Genomic DNA, 21,324 nt, shown 5'->3' with positions numbered 1-21,324 from the left:
CTCTGCGCCCCGCCAATTCTAGCCTCCTGAGCATCCCAGATTTTAATCGCTCCACTATTGGCAGCCGTGCTTTCAGCTGCCAAGGCCCTAAGCTCTGGAATTCCCTGCTTAAACCTCTCTGCCTCTCTACCTCTCCTTCCTCCTTTAAGACGCTCTTTAAAATCTACCTCTTTGGCCAAGCTTTTGGTCATCTGCCCTAATATCTCCTTATGTGGCTCGGTGTCAGATTTTGTTTGATAGCAGTCCTGTGAAGCGCCTTGGGACATTTTACTATGTTAAAAGTGCTATACACAGGTTGAACCGCGGTAATCCGGCACCTTCAGTGGTCCGGCACGAGGAAGGTCCTGCTGTCACATTCCCTCCCTGGGATGGGTCCGGCTCGGGTCCCGGGACCGCCGCTGGGTCAGGATCAGCGCCTGGACCGCGCAGCATCACCGACGGCTCGGCGGAGCAATGGAGCCCGAGCCCGAGCAGCACGGGGTCGGCGGCGGCACAGGGAGGGCAGCAGCAGGAAGAGGAGGAGCAGGTGGTGGCGGTGTTTGTGGTGACTTTCGACACCTTCAGTGGTTCGGAATTTTCAGTGGTCCGGCACCGGCCTGGTCCCGAGGGTGCCGGATTACTGGGGTCCAACCTGTAAATGCAAGTTGTTGTTGTAGCAGAAAAACCCAATCACAAGAACACACATTGTGGAGCCCTTCATTGCTGAAGCAAACTCCAGACTTTTGATGCTAATGGTCGGATTTGCAGAAATGAGAACAACAGCTAACACCTCTTGCCTTTGGTAACAGCATTCTTAGTCCTATGGACATTGTTGGCTTCTCTCTCCTGATATCAAATGAAATGCTTTTTTTTCTTCAATTGAGAAACCTGGGTGAATGTCCAAGGCGCACAGAGCTGGGCATCACCACTAATGAGAAGACTAGGAGAGAAAACGAGGTAAACTCGGAGTAGTGGATCGGTTATGCCAAGCTTGAGATTTAAGAGGATGCCAATTGCAGAAGGAAGAGAAAACTGGGAAATGAATTTTGAGCTACTGGGAAAGAACGAGATTATAATAAGTATGAACATCCAAAAATGTCAGACAGGAAAAGACCGGCTGATCCATCTAGCCTGTCCCATAGCGTTGAGATGCCTTACGCATCGCACCAAGACACTTCTTACCCTCTAGGTGCCACGTAACCTCCTGGGAGAGACGAGAAAGCAGATGAGCAATTCTAACGTCAATTAGGAGAAGAATTTGGAAACTCGTCGGATCCCTTTAGGTGATTAAAGCTAGTCCAGGAGACCACATTGACCATGGCTGGCATTATTTGGTACCTACCTCTTGTATGACATGATCTCCACCCTACATCTTTTGATGACTTTTGGTTTCACCCCAGGGCAAATACATGGAAGAAGATCATGTAAAATGCCATATTTAGAACTTGGGGGAAGCTTTGGGATGCTCCTTTATGTTTCGGGCTGTAAACAAAGCCTGAGTGTTTGGTCACAGATTAAAGCTTCCCCTGCCCTCCCATTTTTGGCTTGCCCAGTAGGACATGGTTGTGCTCTTTCCAGTTAATGTTGGATTCCCTCTGGTCTCCTCCAGTTATGTCTGAAGCTGTAGAAGGTAATACAATACTAATGCCTGAAACAATTTAGATTAGCAATGTTAATTGCCGGTTGGTAACCAGTTTAAATTTGAATCAGGTTATGAACCGGGGCTGGGGAGATGTTTCCTTTTCTAGTTTAATATGTGTCTTAATGTTTAAAGGAATTTTAGAAACCATGGTAAGCTTTTATTTTTAACTTGGTGCGTCAGTTGAGTTGAGAACAGTCACTTCTGTAATTGTAACTAGACTTTGAAACTAATGTATGCCATGCTGAAATTTACTTAGAAACTTTACATGGTGAATGTGTTGAGAAGATAGGCCTAGAAATTGGGTTTTGGCTTAGCCAGGGCTTTAGCGCCGGAAATTAGTGCCGGCGCTAAGTCCCCTGCGCGCGCCAAAAATTCAGTGGCGCCGCGCCCAAACGGCTGCCGGCGCTACTGAAGGGTCTTAGCGCCTGGAAAAGGGCGCTAACTGCCGTTTCGCGCCGCAATTCCGGCGCTGCGGCACCCGATGCGGTGCGGCAGGCTGGGGAAGTGCAGGCCTCCTCCTTCCGTTAAGGAGGAGCTGCCTGCACCCGGCCGCGGCCCGCGCAAATCTGCTTAAAAATGAGCCCGGCACCTCGGACAAGTGCTGGGCTTGCATCTGTTCCGGGGGGGGGGGGGGGGGGGGAAGAGAGAGAGAGAGAAGTCCGGGGAGGGAGCTGCGGGCCGGCGGGAAAGCGGCCGGCCGCCGCGGGGCCTTTAATGCGCCGGCGCTAACTGCAGTAAGGCACCTCTGACAAAACGCTGGTTGCGGCTGCCACGGGCAAGGCGGCCGCAACTCAATTTCGGAGTTCGGGCGGGTTACCACGGCAACCGGGACGCTGCGCACACCGATGACGTCATCGGTGCCGGCGCAGCGCTACCGGAGCAACGCCAATTTAGGGCCCCAGGGAATTTCACTACTGGCCATAACTCCGGCGCAAGGCCCTCTAGCGCCTCAAATGAGGCGCTAAGGCTACTGAATTTTCAGCCGATAGTTTCTGAATTGTGCTACACGTTCTCAGCCAGCTGTGTAGATACACCAGAAAACGCTGGAAAAACTCAGCAGGCCCGGCAACATCCGTGGAGAGAGAAATAGTGTCAACGTTTCAGGTCGAAACCCTTCATCAGAACTGAGAAAAAAAGGCAGGAAATGAAACAGATTAAAAGGCCAGTTTGTGGGGCTGGGAAATGGGGGAGGGGATGAAAGAACAAAAGGGAAGGTCTGGGAGGTGAAGAGACATTAAGAGATATTCAAGACGAGATAGTAATAGGACAGGTAAAGAGACAAAAGATGGCTCTAGATCAAATCAAATCAAATCAAATCAACTTTTATTGTCATTGTTAGTGCACAAGTGCAGTACAACGAAATGTAGGCTTGCGGCTCCCGAGAGTGTACAATTTGGATTAGGACACTTAAACATTCAACATACATTTATACATTTGGCTTGCAGTATATTAGCATAAATATGACCATAATAAAGTGCATTGGCAGATGTGCAGACTTTAGTGTTTATTTGTGGAGTTCAGTAGGATGACAGCCCTGGGAAAGAAGCTGTTCCTAAATCTGGTCGTACGGGTGCGAATGCATCTGTAGCGTCTTCCAGATGGTAGGAGGGCGAACAGACTGTGGCTGGGGTGGGTAGGGTCTTTGAAGTGTGAAATGCGCTGGCAGAATGAGAGACAGCTGCCATGTGGGAGAGAAAAAAAGGAAAAGGCACAAACCAAAGGTGTGGATAAAAAATATATAAAAATATGATCGGCCGGAAGGCTGTAAAGTGCCTAATCGGAAGATGAGGTGCTGTTCCTCGAGCTTACGCTGAGCTTCCATGGAACAATGCAAGAGGCCGCGGACGGTGAGGTCTGAGTGGGAATGGAGCGGTGAATTGAAACGACAGGCGACCGGAAGCTCGGGGTCCCCCTTACGGACTGAACGGCGGTGTTCCGCAAAGCGGTCACCCAGTCTGCGTTTGGTCGCCCCAATGTAGAGGAGACCACATCATGAGCAGCGAATACAGCCTTGGTGAGACCGCACCTTGAGTATTGTGTGCAGTTTTGGTTGCCTTATCTGAGGAAGGACATTCTTGCCATGGAAGGAGTGCAGTGAAGATTCACCAGGCTGATACCTGGGATGGCAGGAATGACGTATGAGGAGAGATTGTGTCAATTGGGCTTGTACTCACTGGAGTTTAGAAGATTGAGGGGATCTCATCGGAACCTATAAAATTCTGTCAGGCCTGGACAGACTAGATGCAGGAAGGATGTTTCTGATGGCCGGGGAGTCCAGAACCAGGGGTCATAGTCTAAGGATGAGGGATAAACCATTTAGGACAGAAATGAGGAGGAATTTCTTCACCCAGAGATTGGTGAACCTGAGGAATTCTCTGCCACAGAGGGCGGTGGAGGCCAGTTCAGTAAATATATTCAAGAAGGAGTTGGATATATTTTAAGGCTAAAGGGATCAAGGGATATGGGGAGAAAACCGGGACAGGGTACTGAATTTGGATGATCAGCCATGATCTCATTGAATGGCGGAGCAGGCTCGAAGGGCTGAATGGCCTACTCCTGCTCCTATCTTCTATGTTTCTATACAGTATACTAGATTGCAAGAAGTACAAGTAAATCGCTGTTTCACCTGGAAGGGGTGTTTGGGGCCCTGGACAGTGGGAAGGGGGGAGGTATATGGGCAGGTGTTGCATCTCCTGCGCTTGCACAGGAAGGGGAAGGGGTGCTGGGGGTGATAGAGGTGTAGACTAGGGTGTCTCGGAGGGAGCGGTCCCTACGGAATGCTGAAAAGGGAGGGGAGGGGAAGATGCTTTTGGTGGTGGGATCACGTTGGAGGTGGCGGAAATGGCGGAGGATGATCCGTTGAATGTGGAGGCTGGTGGGGTAAAAGGCGCGGACAAGGGGAACCCTATCGTGGTTCTGGGAGGGAGGGGCAGGGGTGAAGGCAGAAGTGCGGGAGATAGAACGGACACGGTCGAGGGCCATGTCAACCACAGTGGAGGGGAATCCTTGGATGAGGAAAAAGGAAGACATGTCGGAAGCACTGGTGTGGAAGGTGGCATCGTCGGAGCAGATGAGACGGAGAAACTGGGAGAATGGAATAGAGTCCTTACAGGAGGCGGGGTGGGAGGAAGTGTAGTCCAGGTAGCTGTGGGAGTCAGTGGGCTTGTAGTGAATGTTGGTCAATAACCTATCCCCAGAGATGGAGACGGAGAAGTCGAGGAAGGGAAGGGAAGAGCCGGAGATGGACCATGTGAAGGTGAGGGAAGGGTGAAAATTGGAGGCAAAGTGAATGAAATTGTCTAGTTCAGGGCGAGAGCAGGAAACGGCACCGATACAGTCATCAATGTACCGGAAAAAGCGGTGAGGGAGGGGACCCGAGTAGGACTGGTACAAAGAGTGTTCCACATATCCCACGAAAAGGCAGGCATAGCTAGGACCCGTGCGGGTACCCATAGCAACACCTTTTAATTTGGAGGAAATGAGTGGAGTCAAAGGAGAAGTTGTTCAATTTGAGAACAAGTTCAGCCAGGAGGAGGAGGGTGGTGGTGGATGAGGACTGGTCAGGCCTCTGTTCAAGGAAGAAGCGGAGCGCCCTCAGGCCGTCCTGGTGGGGGATGGAGGTGTAGAGGGATTGTACGTCCATGGTGAAAAGGAGACGGTTGGGGCCAGGAAACTGCAAACTCTGTAGATACACATTTGATTGTGATGCTTTTGGTACATTAAGTTTAGAATAAATAATAGAACCAATTAATTTGTTCTTTTTTCCAACCATTCCACCGCTTTGCCTAATTAGCAGCAAGTTTGAATAACTGGTTCCAGCAAGCGTGAATGGCCTGGACAATGGCTGTGAATAGTATAGTCTTCTGATAGATCTGTGGGTTGCGTTTACATTTCCTGTGCTTCATGTAATATTTTACCTCAGTCTTTGGATGTGCTGGATATTTTGAAAATATTATATTTTATGTTCTCAGTGTCCCCAACATAGACAATTTAATGTTTTCTACACCAACGTAATTCTCTACCCTCCTTAAAAAATCTATTTTAATGAGAAGTGGGTAAAGCAATGGGGCGGGGTACGATGTTTGATGTTTCTCTTTAAGGGATCATTTAATAAGTGCTGGACCAGCTTCTCCTTGTGAAAAATCAAAGGCTATCTGAAAGGTTAAGTCTTCCTTGGACAGTATTAGGTGTTGTGAATTTCATATATGTATTAATTCCGTAAACAGACATCATTTGACTTAATTACTTGTGTCCACATTTTCAGGGAGACATTCAAGCAAAATACGATGCGATTGACAAGGACACACCAATACCGACTGATCGACAGGTAAAGGAGATATACTGACGAGAGCTTTCACGCTACTGTCGAATCCGTGCTAGGGCAGTTTGTGCAATTGTTCCATTACTTCACCATGTGTATTTAGTGAAATTATAGTTAAAGTGCACAGTGCAGTTTATGCAGTTTTTAGCACCATCTGTGACTGTTAGAAGATAATTTCTGAATATAAAGACAACTGCCTAACAGCCGCTTATTAAGTACTATGTCATCCACACAAAGTTGTTCGAGATTGCCTGCTCCAACAGGATCATCCATAGACATAGGGTCAACTTCCACATGTAAGCCGACGGCACCCAGCTCTCCCTCTCCACCATCTCTCTCGACTCCTCCGCTGATGCTTGTGTTGTCAAATTGCTTGTCCGATATCTGGTCTTGGATGAGCCATAATTTCCTCCAGTTAACACTGAAGCCATTGTGTTCAGCACCTGCCACGAACTCCACGCCATCAGCACCTATCCCATTTCCCTCCCTAGCCATTGTCTCAGGTTGTTTACAATCTCGTCCTATTCAACCCAAAGTAGAGTTATCGACCCCATATACTCAGTGTCGAGAAGACTGCCTACTTCCACCTACACAGCCGCCTCTGTCCTTGCCTCAGTCCATCTGCCACTGAAACCCTCTTCCAACCAACATCACCAAAAAACAGATTATCTGGTCATTCATCTCATTGTTGTTTATGGGATCTTGCTAAAACTGGCTGCCGTGTTTGCCAACATAACACTGACACCTTGAGGACATAAAAGATGCTATATAAATGCAAGTTCTTCCTTTCAGTATCACACCAGTGATTAATTTATACTATGGAGCTAGATAAATATAATTTCTGTTAAATAATTTTCATGAAAGTGGCATCATATTACATTTTAATTACTAAAACTGATTTATCTTTGAAAACTTACTCGGAGAATGTTCACAGTATTAATATCACACAAAAATAGATGGATCAGCACTTGCACTTTGTGTTTTTTGTTTTAAACCACTTCACCCCAGTTTGCTTTTGATCCTAATATAAACAGCATAAGTTATAAAGACCTAAAGGACAGGATTTTTTTTATCTCCTGTGTAATTTTTTTATTATTCGTTCCTGGGAATGCAAGGCCAGCAGTTATTGCCCATCTCTAGTTGCCCTTGAGAAGATGGTGGCGTGCTGCCTTCTTGAACCGCTGCAGTCCTTGTGGTGAAGGTACTCCCACAGTGCTGTTAGGGAGGAAGTTCCAGGATTTTGAACCGAAATGAAGGAACAGCGATATATTTCCAAGTCAGGATGGTGTGTAACTTGGAGGGGAACTTGCAGGTGATGGTGTTCCCATGCGCCTGCTGCCCTTGTCCTTCTAGGTGGAAGAGGTCGCAGGTTTGGGAGGTGCTGCCGAAGAAGCCTTGGTGAGTTGCTGAAGTGCATCTTGTAGATGGTACACACTGCAGCCACGGTGCGCCGGTGGTGGAGGGAGTGAATGTTTAAGGTGGTGGATGGGGTGCCAATCAAGTTGGCTGCTTTGTCCTGGATGGTGTTGAGCTTCTTGAGTGTTGTTGGAGCTGCACTCATCCAGGCAATTGGAGAGTATTTCATCACACTCCTGACTTGTGCCTTGTAGATGGTGGAAAGGCTTTGGGGAGTCGGGAGGTGAGACACTTGCTGCAGAATACCTAGCATCTGACCTGCTCTTGGAGCCACAGTATTTATGTGGGTGGTCCAGTTAAGTTTCTGGTCAATGGTAACCCCCAGAATGTTGATGGTGGGGGATTCGGTAATGGTAATGCCTTTGAATGTCATGGGGCGATGATTAGACTTTTGCTTGTTGGAGTTAGTCATTGCCTGGCACTTGTGTGACACAAATGTTACTTGCCACTTGTCAGACCAAACCTGAATGTCATCCAGGTCTTGCTGCATTCGGGCATGGACTGCTTCATTATCTGGAGTTGCGATTGGAACTGAACACTGCAATCATCAGCGAACAACCCCACCTGACTTTATGATGGAAGGAAGGTCATTGATGCAGCAGCTGAAGATGCTTGGGCCTAGGACACTGCCCTGAGGAACTTCTGCAGCGATGTCCTGGGGCTGAGATGATTGACCTCCAACAACTACAACCAGCTTCCTTTGTACTAGGTATGACTCAGCCAGTGGAGAGTTTTCCCCGTGATTCCCATTGACTTCAATCTTACCCTAGTTCCTTCATGTCACACTTGGTCAAATGCTGCCTTGATGTCAAGGGCAGTCACTCTCACCTCGCCTCTGGAATTAAGCTCTTTTTTTCCATGTTTGGACCAAGGCTGTAATGAGGTCTGCAGTTGAGTGGTCCTGGCGGAACCCAAACTGAGCATCGGTGAGCAGGTTATTGGTGAGTAAGTGCCACTTGATAACACTGTCAACAACACCTTCCATCACTTTGCTGATGATTGAGAGTAGACTGATCGGGTGGTAATTGGACAGATTGGATTTCTCATGCTTTTTGTGGACAGGACATACCTGGGCAGTTTTCATCATTGTCTGGTAGAGGCAGTTTTCATCATTGTCTGGTAGAGGCCAGTGTTGTAGCTGTACTGGAACAGCTTGGCTAGAGGCGTGACTGATTCTGGAGCACAAGTCTTCAGCACGACAGCCGGGATGTTGTCAGAGCCCATAGCCTTTGCTGTTACCAGTGCGCTCAGCCGTTTCTTGATATCATGTGAAGTGAATCGAATTGGCTGAAGACTGGCTTTTGTGATGGTGGGGACCTCAGGAGGAGGCCGATATGGATCATCCACTCGGCACTTCTGGCTGAAGATGGTTGTAAACGCTTCAGCCTTGTCTTTTGCACTCGCGTGCTGGGCTCTGCCATCATTGAGGATGGGGATATTCCTGGAGCCTCTTCCTCCCATTAGTTGTTTAATTGTCCACCACCATTCACGACTGGATGTGGCAGGACTGCAGAGCTTTGATTTGATCCGTTAATTGTGCGATCGCTCAGCTCTGTCTATAGCATGCTGCTTCTGCTGTTTAGCATGCATGTGTTACAGCTTCCCCAGGTTGGCACCTCATTTTTAGGTACGCCTGGTGCTGCTTCTGTCATGCTCTTCTGCACTCCTCATTGAACCAGGGTTGGTCCCCTAGCTTGATGGTAACGGTAGAGTGAGGGATATGCCGGGCCATGAGTTTACAGATTGTGGTGGAATACAATCCTACTGCTGCTGATGGCCCACAGCGCCTCATGGATGCCCAGTTTTGAGTTGCTAGATCTGTTCTGAATCTATCCCATTTAGCATGATGGTTGTGCCACACAACACGATGGATGGTGTCCTCAGTGTGAAGACGAGATTTCGTCTCCACAAGGACTATGCGGTGGTCACTGCTATCAATACTGTCATGGACAGATGCATCTGCGACAGGTAGATTGGTGAGGATGAGGTCAAGTAGGTTTTTCCCTCGTGTTGGTGGTTCTCACCATCTGCCGCAGTCCTAGTCTGGCATCTATGTTCTTCAGGACTCGGCCAGCTCGGTCAGTAGTGGTGCTACCGAGCCACTCTTGGTGATGGACATTGAAGTCCCCCACCCAAGTACATTCTGTGTCCTTGTACCCTCAGTGTTTCTTCCAAGTGGTGTTCAACATGGAGGAGTACTGATTCTTCTGCTGGCAGAGGGTGGTAGGTGGTAATCAGCAGGAGGTTTCCTTTTCTGTGCTTGACTTGAAGCCATGAGACGTCATGGGGTCCGGAGCCACTGTGCCATCACCTCTGGTGAGTCTGTCCTGCCGATGGGACAGGACATACCCAAGGATGGTGATGGAGAAATCTGGGATGTTGGCTGAAAGGTATGATTCTGTGAGTATAACTGTCAGGCTGTTGCTTGACTAGTCTGTGGGACAGCTCGCCCAATTTTGGTACAAGTCCCCAGCTGTTAGTGAGGAGGACTTTGCAGGGTCGAGTGGGCTGGGTGTGCCGTTGTCGTGTCCGAAGCCGGTGCCGAGGTCGATGTCGGGTGGTCCGGTTTTCTGCTTATTGTTTTTCATAGGGGTTGTGTACAACTGAGTGGCTTGCTAGGCCATTTCAGCGGGCATGTTAAGAGTCAACCACATTGCTGTGGGCCTAGAGTCACATATAGGCCAGACCGGGTAAGGACGGCAGATTTCCTTTCTAAAGGACATTCGTGAACCAGATGGGTTTTTACGACAATCTGATAGTTTCATGGTCACCATTACTGATACTAGCTTTTCATTCCAGATTTATTTGATTAACTGAATTTAATTTCCCCAGCTGCCATGGTGGGATTTGAACTCACGTCTCTGGATCATTAGTCCAGGCCTCTGGATTATTAGTCCAGTAACATTAGTCCAGACTTAGTGAACATAGCCTGGCGATCGAAAAAGGTAGACACAGGCAGACCCGGCTACCAAGAGAGGACAGGATATGCTCTCACTGCAGTCAGGGAGTGGTGGAGACAGAAATGCACTTCCTCACAGCTTATAGAATATATCCGGGCATAAGGGAGAATTTCTACCCAAAATTCACAAAAATATGCCCGGAATTCAGAAATTTGAATGACGACCAAAAACTCCCATACCTACTAGGGGAAGAGAGAAATTGTGTAACCTTAGCGGCACACTATGTTACAGCTTGCCATAAACAGGGACAACCACTAAATATAAGAAAAGAGTATATACAAATTATATGAATGTATATTTATACACTCAGGGATATATCTGTTTATACACTGTATGGATAGATCTGTATTTTTGTGTTCAACCATGAATGTTTTTCGATGCTTTGGCAACATAAGATGTACCTTGTCATGCCAATAAAGCGATTTGAATTGAATTGAATTGAACATAAACACTATGCTACAGTTCCCAGTGTAAGATGCTTGGGAGTTATCAATTCAGCCCACTTCTGGGACATAAATCATATATCTTAGGGGTCGGGGGCTATTATAATGTATGCTCTGCTTCCCTACACTGAATTTTTACTCTCGACTGTGAAATAACATTTGCTATGAATGGCTCCCTTTGACCCAATACCTGCTTCAGTTCCTAGCCTTTTATTTCCGGTTGTGCCTCAGATTCAGGCTGTAACAAGTGTCCTCCCCATAACACTGTGCAGCAACGGAGGTAACGTCCATTGTATTCTGAATATTAGAGATTGCAGCAGTTTTTATGAAGTTAATTAGGTTCTGATTTGCTTGTACCCAGCACACAGTCCTCCTTTGTGCATCCTTTCTCGTGGCAGGCTTGCTTCTTCTGTTCAATCAGTTTCAATTTCTGCGGCTGATTGCCTTTCAGATTGAGGTGGATATCCCGCGCTGCCATCAGTATGACGAGCTGCTGTCGTCGCCAGAGGGTCATGGAAAGTTCAGGCGTGTATTAAAGGCTTGGGTAGTCTCCCATCAAGATCTGGTGTACTGGCAAGGTGAGTTTAACTGCACCAGCCGAGGAAAGATGGTAACAGTGTTACTTAGAACATCATCAAGTCCACTTAAGAACAAAAGAAATAGGAGCAGGAATAGGCCACTTGGCCCCTCGAGCCTGCTCCGCCATTCAATAAGATCATGGCTGATCTTGGGCTCAAAGCCACTTCCCTGCCTGCTCCCCATAACCCTTCACTCCCTTATCTTGCAAAAATCTGTCTATCTCCACCTTTAAATGTATTTAATGACCCAGCCTCCACAGCTCTCTGGGGCAGAGAATTCCACAAATTTACGACCCTCTGAGAGAAGAAATTCCTCCTCATCTCCGTTCTAAAAGGGCGACCCTTTATTCTGAAATTATGCCCCCGAGTTCTCGATTTCCCCACGAGGGGAAACATCCTCTCTGCATCTACCTTATCGAGCCCCCTCAGTGTCTTATATGTTTCAATAAGATCACCTCTCATTCTTCTAAACTCCAATGAGTTTAGGCCCAACCTGCTCAACCTTTCTTCATAGGTCGACTCCCTCATCTCAGGAATCAACCTAGTGAATCGGCTCTGAACTGCCTCCAATGCAAGTGTATCCTTCTTCAAAAAAGGAGACCAAAACTGTACGCAGTACTCAAGGTGTGGTCTCAGCAATAACCTGTACGGTTGTAGCAGGACTTCCCTGCCTTTATACTCCGACCCCTTTGCAGTAAAGGCCAACATTCCACTTGCCTTTTTGATTACTTGCTGTACCTGCATGCTAACTGTTTGTGTTTCATGCACAAGGACCCCCAGGTCCCTCTGAACTGTAGCATTTTGTAATCTCCCTCCATTTAAATAATACAGGTAGACTACCCTTTATCCGGACTTCCGAAAACCGAAACCCTCTAAAAACCGAAGGTTTTTTCGTTCAGCGTAAGTCGTGCGTACGAACGAAAAAACCTTCGGTTTTTAGAGGGTTCCGGTTTCGGAAGTTCGGATAAAGGGTAAGTCGTGCGCACGACCCCCCGCCGACCCCCCCCCCCCCCCCGCAGACCCCGCCGGCCCCGACAACCGCCGACCCCGCCAGCCCCGACAATCGCCAACCCCCCCCCCCCGCGGACCCCGCCAGCCCCGCCGACCGCCGGCCCCGACAACCGCCGCCGACCCCGCCAGCCCCGACAACCGCCGACCCCGCCAGCCCCGACAACCGCCGACCCCCCCCCCCCCGCGGACCCCGCCGGCCCCGACCCCCGCCGACCCCGACTGACAGCGTAAGTCGTGCGCACGACCCCCCGCCGACCCCCCCCCCGCGGACCCCTGCCGACCCACCTTCCGAAATCCGAAATTCTCCTTTATCCGAAACTCGGCTGGTCCCGAGGTTTTCGGATGAAGGATAGTCTACCTGTAATTAGTTTTTTTAATTTTCCTGCCAGTGTATAACCTCGCACTTTCCCACATTATACTCCATCTGCCAAATGTTTGCCCACTCACTTAGCCTGTCTATATCCCTTTGCAGGTTCTTTGAGTCCTCTGTACAACTTGCTTTCCCACCCATCTTTGTATCATCCGCAAACTTGGCTACATTACACTCGGTCCCTTCGTCCAAGTCACTAATGTAGATTGTAAATAGTTGAGGCCTCAACACCGATCCCTGTGGCACTCCACTAGTTACCGTTTACCAACCGGAAAATGACCCATTTATCCCGACTCTCTGCTTTCTGTTAGTTAGCCAATTCTCTATCCATGCTAATATATTACCCCCAACTCTGTGAGCTCTTATCTTATGCAGTAACCTGTTATGTGGCACCTTATCGCATGCCTTCTGGAAATCCAAATACACCACACCCACTGGCTCACCCTTATCCACCCTGCTCGTTACATCTTCAAAGAACTCCAGCAAATTTGTTAAACATGATTTCCCCTTCATAAAACCATTCTGACTCTGCTTGACTGCATTATGATTTTCTAAATGCCCTGCTACTGCTTCCTTAATGAAGGACTCCAGCATTTACCCAACGACAGATGTTAGGCTAACTGGTCTATAGTTTCCTGCTTTCTGTCTCCCTCCTTTCTTAAATAGAGGTGTTACATTTGTGGTTTTCCAATCCGCTGGGACCTCTCGAGAGTCCAGGAAATTTTGGTACATTGCAACCAATGCATCCACTATCTCTGCCGCCACTTCTTTTAAGACCCTGGGATGCAGGCCATCTGGTCCAGGGGACTTGTCGTCTTTTAGTCCCATTATTTTACCAAGTACTTTTTCCTTAGTGATAGTGATTGTCTTTAGACCCCCCCCCCCCCTCCGTAGCCCCTTGATTATCCATTATTGGGATGTTTAGTATCTTCTACCGTGAAGACAGATACAAAATATTTGTTCAGAGTCTCTGCCATTTCCCCGTTCCCCATTATTAATTCCCCAGTCTCATCCTCTAAGGGACTAACGTTTACTTTAGCTACTCTCTTCCTTTTTATATACCTGTAGAAGCTCTTACTTTCTGTTTTAATATTTCTTGCCAGTTTACTCTCATAATTCATCTCTCTTTTTTTAGTCATCCTTTGCTGGTTTTTAAAAATTTCCCAATCCTCTGGCCTCCCACCAATCTTGGCAACATTGTATGCCTTCGTTTTCAATTTGATACCATCCTTTACTTCCTTAGTTAGCCACGGATAGTGCTCCCTTCGCTGTGTTGCTTATTTATATTGAGTTATAAAAAGCCAAATTTTCCCCCATTTATTTCTGTCGGAGCTAGCTTGCGTCTATAATGTTGCAACCTTATCACCTGGGTGACAACTGACCCCCATTCATACGTAGTAAGGAAATTTGGAATCGGCACTCCACTCCTCACATGGAGAAAGTAAACTAACATTCTGGGGTGATCTATAATATATATTTATTGGAAGCCCTACTTACAAAAACAATTAGGTTCCATACTATTGCCAACATGAGAAATGAAGATACAGCAATAATTTTTCTGTTGTCTATATATTATCGCCCTCCTCCCACTGCTCCCCCCCCCCCCCCCCCCCAACAAATCATGGGCACTCTGAAACTAATGGGGTAACAAGTCCTGAAGATCAACCCTAGTTATTTTCTTGAGTAAGTTTAATTAATGCTTAATATTTTCTCAGCATATTGCAATAATTTTGCTCCCGAATAGGGAAAAATCTCTTCATGGAGAGAAAAATTCTGTGCAGAGTTTGGTTGTGTTAGTTACTAGAAGTCTGTTGCACTGAATGGTGAGGAGTAGAAGGTTGAGTTGGGATGTTGTGATGTTTACCACAGTCTCATAATCTTAAACTGTGAATCACTATACTTGCGGTAAGTCAACCTGAGAAAATTGAGGCAGCTCAGTTTGGGGCCTCTTCAACTAGAACTAGAAATAATTGCCTCTCACCGAAGAGCTAATGAAATTCCATAATTGATCTATTGTGAATTGTTTCTTAAATGACTCTGTTCCCAAAAATTCTCATTTGTGATAGGTTTTAAGGCTTAAAACCTTTCATGAATTAACAGCCATTTGTGTATCTTATTAAAAGTGACAGCACAAAATAGGTAAGGTCAGAAAAAAGACAAATGGATTCCTTGGTTTTGCGTGTATTAGGAATGCAGAATATGAATATTAAGCAATATTAATATTAAGGAATATTAATTGCGTGTTGATTAGGAAAGCAATAATGTTGAACTTGCACAAGACCTTAGGCTGCAGTTGGAGTGGTGTGTACAGTTTTGGCATCCCATTTATAGGCAGTCTATGAAAGCAATGGAAAAGGTGCAGTGTAGATTCAGCAACACAAACTTTCATTAATGTAGCGCCTTCAATGTGGAAACTTCTCAAATAGCTTGACAAATAGGCATAATGAAAACAGGCACCGAACCAGGAAGGGGGAGTTTAGGAGAGGTGACCGAATGTTAGGTCAGCGAGATGAGTTTTGAGGAGATTTTCAAAGGTGGTTTGGGGAGAGAGTTCCATAGGGTAGCACTGAGGGGACTGGAGGCTCTGCCACCAGTGGGGAGGGGAAGAAAGGGTGGGATGCACAGATAACGAGAGTCAGAGGAACGGAGCATTCGGGACGTGATTGCAGACATAGGGTGAGACAAGGCCATGGAGGGATTTATAGACAAATCTGTGACTCATCCAACACTAAATGTTGGACTAGCAGTCTGACAGCGTGGAGATAGTCAAGGGAAGTGGTGGAGAATGGAGCAGGTATCAGAGGGAAGCTGCCCCATACCTGTGGATGATGCCACTGAGGGGGCAGCTTGTAGATAAGGAAGAGGGGGGTGGGGGGAAATCTTTGGGATCACCAGGACATTACCAGGATTTAAAGGTATGAAGAAAGAGTTAAGAAATTAGGGGATTTTCCACTAGATCCGAAAAGATTAAGGGATGATCTGACTAATGTTCCACAGCTTCATATTGTCTCCCCAATATACCAGTAGTGAATGTAGTTAATAACTAGGATTTAGAATACTGACTCTGGTCTTGGCTCATCCTTTAAATATATTTCTGTCCTAGGCTTGGACTCCTTGTGTGCACCATTCTTGTATCTGAATTTCAACAATGAAGGTAAGTGTGCAATTAGTTTGTGATAAATACCCTAGGCCGAGAGGCCTTAGCTATGAGGAGAGTCTAGAGAAACGGGGACTCTTATTACAACATGGAAGGTTTAAAGGCGATCTGATAGATTATATGGGGTTTGAAATCAGGGGGAAACCATTTCTACTAGTCAGTGAAACAGTAATTTAGAGAGCATACATTTAATCATCAAAAGCGTAAAGGGAAAGGTTAGGAGAATATTTTTTTACGCAGAGGGTTGTTAGAACATGGAATGCATTTATCAGGAGCAAAATCCATAATAGCCTTTAATAGGCAAGTGGATAAATAATTTGAAAAATAAAAATTTCAAGTGGTCAGGGGAATGGGACTAAGTGGATAGCTCTTTCAGAGAGCAATGGGTCAAATGGCTTCCCTCAGCACTACATTTATACGAAAGGCAGATAACTTTCTCCAACAATTACTAAAGAAACAGAAAAATTCAACTGATTGAACAGCTGTACCTCAGAAACTGCTGAACGTGGGTTCATACCCGGCGTTACCGATTTCAGCTGTGCTGTGTGTGAGGAGGCAGGAAGGCGAAGTCATGGTACCTCGCCATGGAAAGAGAGGGAGAACCGAGGGGAGAGCTACCCTCAGCCAGTCTCTGGTGTCTACCAACAACTAGAGGCTCCGGCAGGTCTCGAAGCAAATTGTCCGTCCACAGTCTTGATTGAGGATGGTACATAGCACGGGAAGACTAATTGAAAGGGGAAGAAAAGAGTACAGGAAACTTTGTGATATCCGGCACCGACGGGACCGAGCTGTTGCCGTCCCATCAAAACTGCCGGACAAACCAGCGCTAATGTTGAAACATACGGAGATTTTCAGCTCCGTGTGAATCAACAAACCCTGTTGCTTAGCAACAGCTTCAAAACAGTCGGCTGCAGCTTAAAAGCGTCTCTAGCTGAAGCTGTTGCTAAGCTGCAGACCTTGCAGAGCCTGACTTGGGGGGGGGGGGGAAAAAAAAGCAACGAGAAGTAAAAAAAACTTATAGGAAACGGCTGCTGAATTTTGCCGGTAGATAGAGCTTTCCGGACTTTTAACTTCCGGGTAAACCAAAGTTTCCTGTATATATAAATAACTTGATGGGATTTCTCTCGTACTTGTTGGGGGAGGGGGGGTAGCGAGGGATGCTGGAATCACAAATAATACTGACAATGCTAACTCTTCCTTCCTGTTACAGCCTTGGCCTATGCTTGCATGTCTGCTTTTATTCCCAAATATCTGTACAACTTCTTTTTGAAAGACAATTCCCATGTAATACAAGGTAAGTCGCAGTGTCCCTTTACGCAACTTGTTTGTGTGTATTGTACGGAAGAGCTAGTAAAAATGAGTTTGTATGAGCTAATCAGCGCGATGGTTAAATGTGTTTCTGTAGCGTGTGGCGTGTAATGTATTCCTCCGGTGACCTGCCAGCAGGAAAGGAGAACGATATTGTGAGCAATGTTTCTGGAGGTCACGCACAGGCGATCTAACTCCAAAAACCGCACAGGCGCGGAAATTTGAATGGGCATCACAGCCCATTAAAGGGGCAGCGCACCCAACAAGAAATGAGAGGAAACATTGATCATAATCATAATCAACTTTATTGTCATTGTTAGTGCACAAGTGCAGTACAACGAAATGTAGGCTTGCGGCTCCCGAGAGTGTACATTTAGATTAAGACATTTAAACATTCAACATTCATTTGGCTTGTAATACATTAACATAAACATAACCATAATAAAGTGCATTGGCAGATGTGCAGGCTTTAGCGTTTATTTGTGGAGTTCAGTAGGATGACAGCCCTGGGAAAGAAGCTGTTCCTAAACCTGGTTATATTAATTTGGTTATAACATGTTATATTAATTGTGATGCTGTATTACTACAGGACCTGTATTGCTCTCTCTATTACGTTGTGCTGCCCCTGCCTCACTTGGTGGATTAGTCATAGGAACAGGAGTGGGCCATTTATCCCCTCGAGCCTGTTCCGCCATTCAGTGAGATCATGGCTGATTTGCGACCTAACTCCATATACCCACCTTTGCCCCATATCCCTTAATACCTTTGGTTAACAGAAATCTATCAATCTCGGAGTTAAAATTAACAATTGATCTAGCATCAATTGCCATTCAATTGTCATTAAATGATGAATTCAAAAGCAAAGTTAAATATGGTGCAGTACATCTGTCAAAGAACGGCACGCGTCTTGTCAGCAAGTCTAAAGCAGTAATTCAATATCGTGTTTATTTCAGCTGAACGCTTCACTTCTGTACTTTGAATCATACAAACTACTTAATTGAATTATTGCCTTGTAACACTCTGTTACCCTTTAAGTTTAAACAGCTGTTCTGGTATTAAATCCAAGGTATTGTCTAACAATGTTTTGTCATTCAATTCACCAGGGGGAGGGGGAGAAGTTCAGGTGATTTTTGACTCATTTCGACCCCCTCTGACTCGCAGTTGTTTTTGTTAAAGCAAATCCCATGCGTTCATAGACGAGGACAGTGTTTAGTTTTCGTGCATCTTCTGTGTTGTGCCAAAAGATTCCCTTATCTATTAGACGCGTGGATCTTTGGCCTTGAAATTGCACAGACGTTCCATCGGCGGGAGACACTGGAACAATGTTCACCCTAATTTTTTTTTGGGTGCGCGGTCCCTTTAACGGGCTGCGTGGCCGATTTGAAAAGCCGGTTCAGGGCTGCGCAGGACCTCCAGACAGCTGCGTGGCTTAAAGGGAACATCGCATGGGAACCCCCCCCCCCCCCCCCCCAAAAAAAGAGCAGAGACCCGGCATAACTGAGTTATGCCAGGACTCTCTCCCTCCAGAGTTCCAGTGGGTAACCCGTGAAAACCTACAGAATTTCAGGGCCTGTCTCTTTTGTTTCTTTCCCTGATGTTGGGAATTGGGTTGTTTGGGTGGGGGGGATATACCTAATTTCCGTAATGTCTCCAGGCTACCTGGTGGCACCAAAGAGGCTCTAATTGCACCCTTGCCTTTTCTTTTTCTAGATATTTTGGGCCTTACCCTCAATTTATAGTATAAAAACAGAAAATGCTGGAGATACTCAGCAGGTCAGGCAGCACCTGTAAAGAGAGAAACAGGGTTAACGTTTCAGGTCGAAGACCTTTCATCAGAACTGGGAAAAAAGCAGGAAATGGAACAGATTTTTAAGAGCTTCAGCCCCTTACGCCCCCACCTCAATGAATTTCGAGCTCGGCACGATGCTGAGCTCTTTTTCCGCCGCCTTCATCTCCGTGCCCACTTCTTTGGCCAGGAGTCTTCCTGCTGACCCTTTCTCCCGCTTTCAGAATTCTCGTTCAACCTGGACCCCTCCATCTGGCCTCTTAACCTCTCTAGACCTTTTCATCGCAAACTGCCGGCGTGACATCGGCCGTCCCCATTTCTCTGCTCCCCTCACTCACTCCAACCTACCTCCCTCTGAACTTGCAGCACTCCATTCTCTCAGATCCAACCCCAACATTGTCATTAAACCAGCTGACAAGGGTGGTGCTGTTGTTGTTTGGCGAACCGACCTCTATCTAGTGGAAGCTAAACGCCAACTCTCCGACACCACCTCCTACCTCCGCCTGGACCATGACCCCACTACCGAACATCAAGCCACCGTTTCCAAGACTGTCACTGACCTCATCTCCTCTGGAGATCTTCCCCCCACGGCCACCAACCTCAAAGTTCCCCAACCCCGCACAGGACTGCCCTGGTAGACCCATCGTTTCAGCCTGTTCTTGCCTCACGGAACTTATCTCTTCCTATCTCGACTCTTTTTTTTCTCCCCTTGTCCAGTCTCTTCCCACCTACATCCGCGACTCTTCGGATGCCCTCCGGCACTTTAACAGTTTCCAGTTTCCTGGCCCCAGCCGCCTCCTTTTCACAATGGACGTACAATCCCTCTACACTTCCATCCCCCACCAGGATGGCCTGAGGGCGTTCTGCTTCTTCCTTGAACAGAGGCCCGACCAGTCCCCATCCACCACTACCCTCCTCCGCCTGGCTGAACTTGTTCTCACATTGAACAACTTCTCCTTTGACTCCACTCACTTCCTCCAAATCAAAGGTGTTGCTATGGGAACCCGCATGGGTCCTAGCTATGCCTGCCTTTTCGTGGGATATGTGGAGCATTCTTTGTTCCAGTCCTACTCAGGTCCCCTCCCTCACCTCTTTTTCCGGTACATTGATGACTATATCGGTGCCGTTTCCTGCTCTCGCCTTGAACTAGACAATTTCATTCACTTTGCCTCCAATTTCCACCCTTCCCTCACCTTCACATGGTCCATCTCCGACTCTTCCCTTCCCTTCCTCGACTTCTCCGCCTCCATCTCTGGGGATAGGTTATTGACAAACATTCACTACAAGCCCACTGACTCCCACAGCTACCTGGACTGCACTTCCTCCCACCCCGCTTCCTGTAAGGACTCTATTCCATTCTCCCAGTTTCTCCGTCTCCTCCGCATCTGCTCTGACGATGCCACCTTCCATAACAGTGCTTCCGACATGTCTTCCTTTTTCCTCAACCGAGGATTTCCCTCTACTGTGGTTGACGCGGCCCTTGACCGTGTCCGTTCTGTCTCCCGCACTTCTGCCCTCACCCCTGCCCCTCCCTCCCGGTACCACGATAGAGTTCCCCTTGTCTTCACCTTTCACCCCACCAGCCTCCACATTCAACGGACCATCCTCCGCCATTTCCGCCACCTCCAGCGTGATCCCACCACCAAACACATCTTCCCCTCACCTCCCCTTTCAGCATTCCGAAGGGACCGCTCCCTCCGCGACACCCTGGTCCACTCCTCTATCACCCCTTCCCCTTCGCCTGGCACCTTCCCATGCAAGTGCAGGAGATGCAACACATGTCCTTATACCTCCCCCCTTTCCACTGTCCAGGGCCCCAAACACCCCTTCCAGGTGAAACAGCGATTTACTTGTACTTCTTGCAATCTAGTATATTGTATTCGCTGTTCACGATGCGGTCTCCTCTACATTGGGGAGACCAAACGCAGATTGGGTGACCGCTTTGCGGAACATCTCCGTTCAGTCCATAAGGGGGACCCCGAGCTTCCGGTTGCCTGTCACTTTAATTCACCGCTCCATTCCCACTCAGACCTCACCGTCCTCGGCCTCTTGCATTGTTCCACGGAAGCTCAGCGTAAGCTCGAGGAACAGCACCTCATCTTCCGATTAGGCACTTTACAGCCTTCTGGACTCAACATAGAGTTCAACAGTTTCAGATCATAACCTCGGCCCCTATCATATATATATTTTTTATCCACACTCTTTGTCTGTCTTTTTTCTTCTCCCCCACATGGCCGCTGTCTATCATTCTGCCAGCACAATTTACACTTCATCTAGAGCCATCCTTTGTTTCTTAACCTGTCCCATTACCATCTCCTTTTGTCTTGAATATCTCTTAATGTCTCTTAACCTC

The 21,324-nt window shown here is 47.3% G+C and overlaps 1 protein-coding gene across 7 annotated transcripts in view; it reads left to right on the top strand.

The window, feature by feature from the left end:
* Window positions 1–21,324, top strand: part of tbck (TBC1 domain containing kinase) — a 223,106-nt gene that overhangs the window by 72,511 nt on the left and 129,271 nt on the right. For 6 of the 7 annotated variants that reach the window (XM_086006990.1, XM_086006962.1, XM_086006942.1 and 3 more), the window contains exons 16-19: window positions 5,886–5,948; window positions 11,213–11,339; window positions 15,824–15,874; window positions 17,088–17,171. In XM_086006990.1, the coding sequence (XP_085863116.1) occupies window positions 5,886–5,948; window positions 11,213–11,339; window positions 15,824–15,874; window positions 17,088–17,171 (325 nt within the window). The remainder of the gene's footprint in view (window positions 1–5,885; window positions 5,949–11,212; window positions 11,340–15,823; window positions 15,875–17,087; window positions 17,172–21,324) is intronic. The other variant, XM_086006973.1, reaches the window with a different exon arrangement.

The sequence above is a fragment of the Somniosus microcephalus genome, chromosome 2 (assembly GCF_052327205.1).
Source record: "Somniosus microcephalus isolate GS21.2 chromosome 2, FLI_Smic_1.0, whole genome shotgun sequence".
NCBI classification, from domain to species: domain Eukaryota; kingdom Metazoa; phylum Chordata; class Chondrichthyes; order Squaliformes; family Somniosidae; genus Somniosus; species Somniosus microcephalus.
The sequence above is the reverse complement of the archived record's forward strand: the minus strand, read 5'-3'. Positions and strand labels throughout refer to the sequence as shown.